General features: G+C 41.4%; 1 protein-coding gene across 2 annotated transcripts in view; it reads right to left on the reverse strand.

Annotated features, from left to right (window-relative positions):
* Positions 1-12,144, reverse strand: part of LOC119485150 (voltage-dependent T-type calcium channel subunit alpha-1I-like) — a 281,128-nt gene that overhangs the window by 207,792 nt on the left and 61,192 nt on the right. For both annotated transcript variants that reach the window (XM_037764502.1, XM_037764501.1), the window contains exon 2: positions 3,809-4,232. In XM_037764502.1, coding sequence (XP_037620430.1) covers positions 3,809-4,218 — 410 coding nt within the window. In that variant the 5' untranslated portion in view covers positions 4,219-4,232. The remainder of the gene's footprint in view (positions 1-3,808; positions 4,233-12,144) is intronic.

The following is a 12,144-nucleotide window of genomic DNA, read 5'->3' on the forward strand; positions in this document are numbered from 1 at the left end:
ATCTGTGCTAGTGCATTTTAGCACGCTATGCTACCAGTGAGCTCAAAATACAGCAGAGGCTGAAGGGAATCTATTGGTAGATATATCCTGTCATAATCTGAAGTTTGAAGTGCATTATGTTGACCGATTGGTGGAACTAGATGACGCCAATCAATAGATTTCATCCTTATGGCACTGTAGCTGACTGGCATCACTGTTCCTATAGGGCCAGGCTGCTAGTGTAAACTAAAAACAGTTGGCTGCCATTACAGTGGTAGAAAAGTCAAAAAACATTGTCTATTTTCTGTTTGCATTAGCGATTAGCACAACATCCCGCAGTTCGCAAAACAGCAGTAGAGAACAACAAAATAGCAGTAAACGTCTCAAACAGTAAACCACTAATAGCACTTGTGCTTTAGAGATTTGATATAAGAAAACAGGGATTTAAAGCTCGCCACACTTATTGTTTTGCAGCAAGTGTTGCCTTTAAGTTTATTCTTATTATGTACATGAGAATTATCCAGATGGAGAACTCTCTGTTGGGATCTTTGTCTTTGCTCTGTCACATTTTCCCCATTTTTTTAGGGCGATGGCATCATAAAATATGACAACAGACATTCAAAGCTCCATTCAAAAACCTCAATAGAAGGACATTATTTTGCGAGATCAATATCTATTGATCACATGAGCATCCAAAATTGGCAGAAATCAAAACGGATGAAGAAAAACTAAACGCTGCACTACAAAATACAAAAGTCTGGGATTCGGTGTGAAAGGGCTCGTAGAGATAGATGGGTTTGAACGTTTAAATTGACGTGTGATTTAATAGCACAAATTATTTCCGTTTGGTCTGAAAAACCTTTATGTGTCATCACCCCAACTGCACCAAAGGATTGCAACAGATCCTGTGTTTGTTCCTGGCAGTCGGTCACGACAGATGAGCTTATATCTAGTGGAGGAAATTATACTGAATTCATTTGTGAGCTTGTAACAAAGACAGAGACAGAGACAGCAGGACAGAGAAAGACTGAATTAAAGACAGAGGGTCAAATATCAGACAAAGCCAGAGTGTTTTTTGTCTGACTTAAGAGATTTTCCTGAAGAAGACTTTTCACTTAGACCTGAATGGATGGCTTGCCTATTAAGCAACTCTCCAGCATTTTATTCCTCCTCTCTCTCTATTTTTTTCTGCCTCTTTCTCTCTGGTTGCTTATAAATTAATGTCAGGCCAAACCACAAGCTGATGTGACGTCTACTTAATGGAAAGGTAAGAAGAGCAGGACGTCTCCAAAAGGAACGTTAATTTCAATCTCGTTCTTTTTTCCCCGTCACTGGAATCACTTCTGTCAGCTGGCTTCATCCCGGAGACGAAATGCTGTCCCTCATTTATGGGCCAAATCTTGGCTTTTCCATACACATGCTCACGATATTGGAAAAACTGACCATTGCGATATATATATTTTTTCTCCGATGCGGTTATTGGATGAACCATCTGTCAATCAAACTCTTGCCGAAGCCAGTCGGGAGAAGAGCGAAATATCTTTTCTATCTAGAACAGCAGTTCCTTGCTCTTCTTTCAATAAAGAAATACACTCCAGTTCTGATAGAACTGATGTTATTGGAGCATCTGCGCTAACCTCTTCAGGAGCCGCCATTGTTGTTTAGAACAAACAGTCGCCTCTCCGTGACGTGTCACACACGCCTAAGCCACACTCGTAGCTGTCGGTAGCTCCTCACAGGACGCTGATTGGTTCCAAACGCATAACTGGAAGCCTGACTGGATGGATTTTTGTGTGATATTGTGATATTGTGATATTGTGATATCGCGAGAATTCAGCTCTATACCCTTAAAGTAGGACATGTAACAGGTGGCCTAAAAAAAATCATTTGCCTCTGGTGTCCATCCGGTGTCCTCCGGTGCTCCTAACGGCATCTGCAAGATTTCACAGACCGGAGGAAAACAAGCAGTCAGAGCTGATCTGAGGTCTGCTGTCCAGCTGCTGTGTATGAGAGCCGGCTGTCAATCACTCACAAAATCTGACCAAACGGTCAAACTAGGCAACGCTGATCAAATATTAATCAATATTCTGTTACGTTAATGCCTATTTCTCTCCTCAAATGTCAATAATAACGCTATCTCTCTCTCTGAAATGACCTGTGATTGGTCAAAGTCTCCCTTCACGGGCTAGATGTTATAAAGCCTGAAAACAGAGCCATGAGGAGGTGCAGAAATCTAGTTATCTCTCAAAACACTTGAATTACAATATGCTGAAAGGTTATTATGGAGTTTTTGCCCAATGATGCCAAAAATATACTGCCTACTGACGCTTTAAACACTGTCTATTTAAAGTCTCACTTTTTGTCTCTTTCCATGTTTCTACTACACATCTTTGTCTTTCCGTCAGTATAACTTTCTTCCTCTTTATGGTTTCTCTCCATCCTTTTGTCTCCTTCTCACTGCCTCTCACTTTCCCTTTATTTGTCCGTCTCTGCTGTTTCCTTTCTCATCTTCCCCTACATCTCTGCTTCATTGAATTCCAGTCAGTCAGTCATATCTCTGCTTTTTCTACGCACACTCTCTTACTCTTTTTAACTTGGCGGTGTTACTACTGACAGATATCTAAACTCTGTGTTTGGGGAGTTTTGAGTGTGAGTCACACATGACCTCACTGTAAGTGTTGCTCTGAAGAAGCTTGATAAGCAGTGTCTGCTGAATTTAGGAGCCGAGCAAACGCAGGGTACCGCCTTCTACTGTAATCTAAACTGTCATTTCTTATATAGGCAGAGCTACAATGTCTGTGTGTACACTGGTGTGATAGAACACACAAACACTACTCAAACATATGAAGACATGAGTCCTACAGACAGTCCTACATAACCTAGCGTAGAGCAAACCGCTTCAGCCTCTAAAACAAACCTTTAACACCTACAGTACTGAATGACACACACAACCGACACCAGATCACCTTCCTCACAGTGGATTCAGGTTCTTACAGGGAACCCACCAACCCTTTCTAGATCAATGCATCATCTCTAGTTGTGCTTCGAGCATCGCAAGGTAAAGGTTCACAATAACAGGAGCCTTACTCCATCCAGTATGTCACAATGTTACCTGTTTAATATGAGGGAATAAAAGACTACTTGCAAGCGAATGTTTGGGTTGTCGTTTTAGAATAAAACATGTGGGGACATTTTTTTTTTTTAAGAAATGGTGCAACACAAAATGTGCAATGTTGTTCTCAATGACCCTGAAATGGGACAGATCTCAAGAAACATTTCTCTACATGTAACTTCACTCAGATTTCTATAGAATAAAGGTATAAAGTTTATTTCAATAACCACAACCTCCCTCGTGGCTCGGCAAATCTCAATTGCGCTTTATTTTATGCAAAACTGACCTTCGCAAATCTTATGACATTAGTAAATCCAGTAGATTACATAATCAACCTCTCTTTAACGTTTCTATACGCAGACGATCAGCTGCTTTACACATGAAACAACAGATACAAGAGGAGGATTTAAACGTAAAAAGTAATCTAGCCCTTCATGGTATGTATACGTGTAACTATCTGGACTTGGATCCAGCCTGTCGTGCACACACATCCAAACATCCAACAGCCAGGGTTTGTGTCAATTCACAGCTGAATCCATCACCTACTACTGGAGAGAAAGCTATATCATTTTCGAGAGAAATGATGATGATTCTTTATAGCCTAGAAATGGGAGAATGCTGATTGATTAAATGCTGATGGATTAAGATATTAAACAGCACTTTTTGGAGATAATCCACAAACTCTAACTACCATCATGGACAGTATATAAAGGATATGGGCTGGTGACCATGTGGATGCACCAGCTGCGAGGAAACGTCGTCTGCTTGAGGCAGAAGAAGATCACAGGTGTCAGCTCAGGGTAGGGCACAACCAACACACTGGTATCGCTGCTGTCATCGCCATCATCATCATCTTCATCATCATCATCCCCCTCGCACTCCACCTCCTCCTTCTCAATCCTTTCTTCATGAATAATCCCTTCCTCCTCTATTTCCTCCTCTTCCTCCTCCGTTTTCTTGGGACACGGGAGGCGGTACGGGGAGGGCCCGCGGGGGGAGGAGGAAGCGACGGCATCATGGCTGTCACCCCTGGCGATGGCTGTTGTTACCCTGGAGATTGTTGCCGCTGACGGTGTTGTTGCTGTTGTTGTTGCAACGCTGGGGCCCTCCTCCGCCTCGCTCGTCATGGCAACGCAAAAATCTGAGAGAAGGAGAGAAGATGCAGAGAGAGAAGAATATAAATTTACAAACCGCTTTATTGACCTCAGGTTGCAAATATATTCACAAAACAGCAGTTCATAGATCAGCATAAACAACACCGAGCTAACATTCCCCCAAACTATGGAGAGAAAACACCAAGCCAGGTTGGCCAAAGGTCATGGTTAAAGTTATGGAAAGATCACCGTCATAGTGAGAGTTGGTGCAGTAGGAGTGGAGTACAAACAATGGTCCTTCAAATGTCAAAAGTCACACACTGAAACACTGAAACACCAAGCCAGCATTTTGATATTCATCTGGAAACCATTTTGGAAAGTTCGGTTTTTAGTCTGTTTTTAGTTGAAATGTAAAGTAATGTAACGATTTTACTAATTTAACCGGATTAGTCTATGTACACGAATCAATACATTACATTTTGTGTCTATTTCACAAACTTCCGTGCGACTGGGCTGGCAATACTGGCATGTTAATTTGTAAATTTGCCCCTCAGAATTTTATGGTGTAAACGTAAAAAGAAAGGCAAAACGCCCTCACAAATCAAATCAGGTTTTGTGATAATCCAATCTCTTTCATTTGCACTTAAAGACAGTTAAACAAGGCACAAAGATGGCATGCATCATTTCTCAAGTATCTTTTTTTTTTTTTTAAAGTGTGATCACTGGAAGGAACTAGAGACGGAGGTAGAGAGGGAGTACAAAAGAGAGAAGGCAGCAAACTGCTGAAAGGTTGGAAAGAGAAGTGAAGGAGTAAGGGAAGAGAGTCAGAGGCTTAGTGTTGAGAGGAATCAATACTGTGTAGCTGGAGAGAGAATAGAAGGAGCAGGAGTCCTGATATGACTGAGTGGGACCTGCTGCCCATGGATTTCCAATGAGTGAGCCATAAAAGCTACTGAGAGCTCAAGTCAGTCAGAGACGAGAGCTTCCAGAGGTAGAGGAAGTAGGAAGTTACAGTATATGCAGGTTTGTTTTTATGACTACACAAAAGAAAGGAAGGAGATAAGACTGTTAATTTGTGTTTATTACACGGTCAATATGGAATCAGATTGTCAGTGGCCAAGGAAGTGCAGCATTACATCCTCACAACAGAGAGAAGAAAACCAACTAATTAGAGCAGAGATATCAGGGGAATATCTTGTCATCCTAACGATGAAAAGATAACGTTACTGTATGTTGCTAAATAAAAGCAGGGACTGAAAAAAAGGATTTCTTAATGCAAGAAATGTCAGCATCTGGCAGAGTAATCATCGAGTCATTGGTGAGATAACATAAAACTTTATTGAACCCTGCGGGGGAAATTAGGTTGTTGCAGCAGCAGAGTAATAGGATCCCTGCGAGGAAAAGAAAAAGATGGAAACAACTAGGACATAAAAACAAACAATGTGTGGAGTGGAAACAAAAACTAAATTAATACATATAAAACAGAATGTGAACAGTTTTATGCAACCTGCAGCATGTTGCCGACAATTAAAACAAGTTAACTGTTGATCAACAAGCCACTGCAAATTACAGTCCCGCTGTGCACGTTGTATTACTGTCAATCACTTCTACTTATTTCATTAAAGGAGATTTGACATCTTGGAAAATACGCTTATTCTAGCCGAGAGTTAGACGAGAAGTTTGATACCGTTCTCGGGTATAAAGGTGGAATCAGTCTTCTCATGTGACTGTCAGCAAGAAAGAAAATATGATTCTCTGAGTGAGTGACAATGTCTTTTTAGTGAGAGTTTTTGATCCTACTCAGCTGTAAACATGATTTTCTGGGAGAACATTTTAGTGATTGATGTATTAACTAGAATTGCACTCGGAGAGCGCAGACCTCCGCCAACACGTGACTTTAAAAACACCTCACAAAACTGGCAGTACCGTGAGGTGGGCGGCTTATTATTAACACGGTGTGTTTCCGTGTAACGTATCGGCGGATGCCTCTCTCATTCAGCAGCCTTGTTCTGTCTGTATAACGTTACATTACGTTGTCTGTCATCCCGTCATCTACCGCTTTTTTCTTTCTCACCGCGGACGGCCAGCAGCAGCTTCCGCACACACATCAACACACGTACCTCTCTGCTCTCAGAAGAAGGAGGCGTGGTCATGCGTCATCAGTTACACTGCGCATGTGTTATACCCTGTGGTCTTAATGCTCAGGCTGATCGGAAATTGTACCTACAATGGCCCTAAAACAGTGTCATACAAAGGCCACTAAAGGAAGGGAGGATTCTCATGTCCAGGTCACAAGCTGTATTTCAACAATACTTAAATAGCTATAATATGAAATTGCATGAGCAATAAATGTCAGATATGAATGTTTAACTCAGGAAGCCATTCAACACCAACCTGTTTAGTGTCACAGCCCTGCTTCAAGGCTAAGCAACAGCAGGTGTGTGATTACCTGCAGGCTGTGGACAGAAGACGGTGTTTGTGTTTTGTTTCCTTTGTTTTCAGAATGGGCCCCTGGGCCCCTGGGCAGACTGTCCTAAAACTTCTCCAAACAACACAAATGGTGCAATATGTAGCTAAACGGAGGATGACTGCCTGCGTAAACGGCTTTATGTCCAGAGGCTGCAAATCCAGCAGGTTAAGATGTCGAAGTGATCCAGACAGCAGAATGGCACAAAACAACTAGAGTACAACCAAAGTGCAACTGGGCAGCATTTTCCTATTAAAAAGATCTTTTCCTATTAACAATGCAAAGTGCAGGAGCCAGTGACACATCGCTGCTCATTAGAGCCAGTGGGGACAGACTATAGCTGCTGTTTACTTTCTGCAGCAACACATTGATTCGGCTTCACTGCTGTGTTCGCAGCTGTTGTGAATTGTTCTTTACAGACGGAGCAAGTAAAGTACTTTATATCGTGAATGTGTCCAGAAGTTCCAGACTTTGTTGGGGAGTTAATATTTACTCTCATTCCTAGTCTCTGCACTATCGATAAACTGCATAATGTGCCCATTTGCTGCCGTTTTACTCAGATTTTCTGCTGCCTATTCCCTGCACACTGGCTGGTGCATGACACAACGCCTGACAGTGATACTGAACAGACTACCAGCAGCCAATGAGACCCAATCAGGCGAAGAGGAGTGAGGTGATTTCGGCTGTCCCACCTTCACCGTTGAATGGACTCATGATGGAAATTACAGGCAAGATAACAGGTCATATCCATCAAGGTAGCAATAAAAATCATCATCAATCAGAATAATTGTAGGCATTTTCCAGTCTTTCTCAATCACCGTTAGAGTAAAATGACTGATATTTGAGTTTGAGTGGATGTTTCATCCATGCAGGTGATGGTCCAGTAGAAAGAAACTCACAGTAAGGCAGAAAAAAAAGAAGAACATTGGTCTCAGGTGGGATTCAATTCACATCCAATATTGTCGCCTATGTTTGTCCCGTAGTTCCAGAGGTGTTTGAATTAATTAATCTCCAATCAGCACTGAACCCAAAGCACAAGAAACGTAACGGTCAGTAAAGTTAACGATCAAATTCCCCAATCATTAACCCTGAGGTGAGGTTCACTAAAGACGTAATGCATGATGGGGCATGACTCCCATTAATCTGTCAGAGATAAAATAAGAACACAGGCTGATTTCAGCCTAAAAACAAAAGTCTAACAAAGAAGAAGTTAAATGCTACTCTGGTAGAACAAGTTTAGAGGAACAGGAGGAACAATGTCCCTTGATTATCAAAGCACAATCACGTCTCGTTGGTGCACGGCTGGTTTATTCAAAACAAAATGTCAACAGATTCCCAAAAGCCAAAGGCTATGCAAAAATATGTCATTATTAAATTATACAGAAGAAGAGAACACACACACACACATCAACATCACTGCCTGTGACCTGAAAAAAACTAATAATTAATTTAAAAGAACATCATAGTCTCCGTGCATGTCTACCACCTGGTTAAACAGAACTAATGATCCGTGTTACTGAATCACACTGTGGAATAATAGCTGTGATTTCACAAGGACAACAGACAGTCGCTGTTAAATGATGTTTTATTTTACCCCCTTTTTTTCCCCCCTAACAGCGTGAGCAGCCAATAAATCACACCTTATTGCAAAGGTGAGACAAAGTCATTGTTTTTCAAGTCACAAGTAATTATTAAAGAAGAGAGATTGCTTTGTCTATTCAACCGCAAGGCAAAAACTTGTTAGGAAAAAAGTCAGTATAGACAGGAAGGGAAATCCAGGCACTACAAAATATTAGAACAAGTTGCAAACGAGGGAGGGACTATATTAAAAATAATTTATTATTGTGGCTAAATCATTAAAAAAGCCAACATGTTTCGACCACTGTAGGTCTTCATAGGTAGGTTTGAAGCCCTGAAGAAGACCTACAGTGGTTAAAACACGTTGGCTTTTTACATGATTTATAATTAAACAATTGTCTTGTTTTGTGCCTGGATTGCCTTCCTGTCACAAATATCTACATTCTAAGGTTTAAGGGCTAAACAAGTCAATGTTCAGCAATTGTAAAGCTATTTAAATATTGTAATAACTAAGCAGTAAAGTACGAAGGCCCTGAGAGGCAAATCTGAAAAAAAAAAAATAATATCTAAATTGTTTTCTCTAAAACAGGTGAAACAATTCTAAACCCAAGGTACATACTGTATGTTGTGTGTTAGCAAGTTATGTAACATTATTGTCATGTCTTTCTTTTGGCTGGAAATGTATTTTATGTTTTTACTCCTATTTAGAACATGGGGTAGTGGTGCACTCTCCAGCCTCTTGTGGCCAAAATGAGTATTACAACAACAAACAAAAGATTTTTTTTTTTTTTTTTCTAACGTGCTAAAACTTTTTTGACTTTTTTTTTACCTGTTCTTACATCATAAACACAGGAGATAAATCAGACTTAGAAAATGATCCCTTTTCTTTCTCACTTCCATCTCTGGGTAAGGGAAAACTAACAACTAATGATTTATTTATTTATTTTTCTCGAAAGCATGATGCTTATTGAGTGCTTGTTCTTTTGTTGGTAAACCCTTGATTTACCGACCGCAACAAGCTCTACTTTTATGCCTGTAACGTGTTGGGTTGGTACTCAGCTAAAAGGCGATAAAACACCACAACCATATCCTCCATGGTGTTGTTAGTTCTGAGTGGTGGTTACAGTATATGTGATTAACGGCGTGTGTCAGACATGGATTGACCTTTACTGATTTCATGTCAGCCGCCGGCTCATATATCACACACACACACACACACACACGCACACACACCCACACACGCAAACACACACACACACACACAGAGAGAGAGAAGTCTGTAAAGTGAATTATTTCTCATAACAAAAATAATTTTCCTTCACATAGTTTTTATTTTTTTGTAATTTTAGCACCAATCAGGCTAATGCATAAGAGGTACAGTATGTACTGTATACTGCACACACACGGCTACTGCCAATGAGTGACTCAGTTAATTTGCTTAGTGTGTTGGTATTCCATAAACATATCAAATATTTCATAATAATAAATATACATGAGGGCCAAAGCAACGTTGGTCAACTTCTAGAATTAATTTCTTATTCACATGGACTGATGTATTTATTGGCCTGTAGAAAAACATTAATTCTTCAAGTTCAACTACTTTGAAAGTCCTGCAGAATAAGAGGTTCCTTTTCACAGATTTAAACAATGACAACTGAATGAGCCTTTAAGATCGGTAGACAAAAAAGTTAATATCGGTTTTAAAACTGCAATCTTTAAAAGTGTAAATATACTGTAAGCATGTTCAAACTACAGAACAGATGACATCTAATGCTGTGGTGAAATGTGACTGCACTGAGAGCATTTCCACCTGGTGCAACTTGACAAACCTGATCCGAACATCTGTTTCAAACCACAGCATTCCAACATACACATGACTGATTAATTACAATAATTGACAGATTTCAGCTTTGAAAGAACAATCCAGTATCACATTTTGATAAAGTCTGGGGGCTCGTCAGAGACAGAAGACAGAGAGTCTACCCCGCCTCTTAGGCTTGCCACAATAGTCGGTGTTACCGGTGTTACACGGTGTTCAGGCATACACCGATTACATTACTTGCCCAGCGCCCCAACTGTCATTTTGCTTTTTTTAATAGATAGATAGATACATAGTCGGATGACAGACGCTACTATTATAAACAGAAAGTGTCTGCTCCGTACAGAGACTCAGCTCAGAGTAGCAGGAGTCAGATTTCACACACTTATCAAGGGACGAGAGAGAGTTGACAGACAAGACGATGGCGGAGGATTTGGTGTCAAAGTGAAAAAGGAAAAGCATCTATATAGCAATATTTTGGATTTAAACCTGATCCTATAAGAGAACGTTATGAAGCAATCGCCGTGCGGAGGACGGAGTGCTCACAGCCGGTGTGCGCGTCACAGCCGGTGTGCGCGGCACAGCGGCGCTGGGTGGAAACCTGCGACCCCCACTGCGAAAGCTCGACCGGAGAGGTTAGACACACCGCCATCCGACGTCAAAGATCAAAGTAACCGCTCTACAGATATTCAGCGTCATCTTTTCTTGTAAAATATCCAGTGTAATCGGTAACACCGATGTTGTCACAAGATATTATTAACCGGTGGGAAAATGTCCTCACCGTCACATCCCTACTGCCTGTCTCCTCAGTTTGTCTCCAAACCCAAGCTGAAATAACCCCTGATGATGTCATCTGGATTATTCTCTCAGACATGACAAAGCAGAGGACGCTGCAACTATTTTCAAAGTTGTACTCTCCAGGCCTGGTAAACTGATTTTGATGTGTATCATTTGTGGAGTGGGCCTTTAAAATAATTGTTTGGACAGACAGTGTGTGGGGAAAAGGCTTTTCGGGTCAGTGTGTGCGTCATGTGACGAACCATCTGCACACTATCATTGGAAAAGCATCACAAACCCTCCAAAATAACTCATTCTATTTCTGTACCAGAATTTGATCCATTCAGTCCAATAACATTTTGAAAGTCTAGAAGAGCCTTATGATTAAATTATGCGTGTCCAGCCAAAGTCTTGGACACGCATGCTCTCCATCGGTTCGGATGGAAAGGGACTCTAGTGCGACTATGGGCCTAAAAACGTGGAAGTGTGAGGAGGCTTTTCCGGCGTATGTGCCGAGTGAGCCTTAGTATCCAGTTCTTCTTAATACGCCCATCATTCTATTCACATTCTGCTGCAGTTGGTGTAGTTACTCTCCCGAGAAAGACCTTTCCGAAACAGGATGCTTGAACGGTAAAACGCTGTATGAAATGGGTGGGTAAAAGCTGAATCTCCCTTATCGGTTGGCATACAAAATATGTTGAGGTGCTACGGGTTATTACCTTAAACTTATTTCTTGCCTCATTTCTGTGGATCTTCAATTCAGAAGGCAATCATTTTTTCTGCATCCGGCGCTGCTGAAAATTGAACTTCTCCTGGTCGGTTGCAACCTCAATTAGCCCAGCAGGAAGTCGTACATTCACCTCGCACTATTGAATCTGTATTTGGCCCCTAAAAGCTCATGTGCACCCGCTAAGCACCTCACAGCACAGCAGAGACTCAATGGGCTTGAGAAGATGAGATATATACAGCAAAGAGCTGATGGAGAAAGGGCAGAATATGAGAGGACTGGGCTCAAACACTCAGTCTGCGGTAGTTATAAGCATCTAAGGCTAACACCTAGCTAACTATGCTTGGCGATGATAGAAGATGCAAAGAAATGGCCACCCACATAACCACACACTGACATGCAGACACTTTAGCTAGCGGGTAGAGTGTCGGAAGCTAACCGCTAGCTAACTAGGCCCGGTGTTGATGTGTTTTGATGTGACACAGATCCTCATTAGCGAGCTCCAGACCGCGCTGAGGGCTTAATGGCCCGTGGCTCACTAAGACACACACACAGCCAGATAGAAATATTACCATACACAGACTCATCACA

This window comes from Sebastes umbrosus, chromosome 3, assembly GCF_015220745.1.
Source record: "Sebastes umbrosus isolate fSebUmb1 chromosome 3, fSebUmb1.pri, whole genome shotgun sequence".
In the NCBI taxonomy this organism is placed as follows: domain Eukaryota; kingdom Metazoa; phylum Chordata; class Actinopteri; order Perciformes; family Sebastidae; genus Sebastes; species Sebastes umbrosus.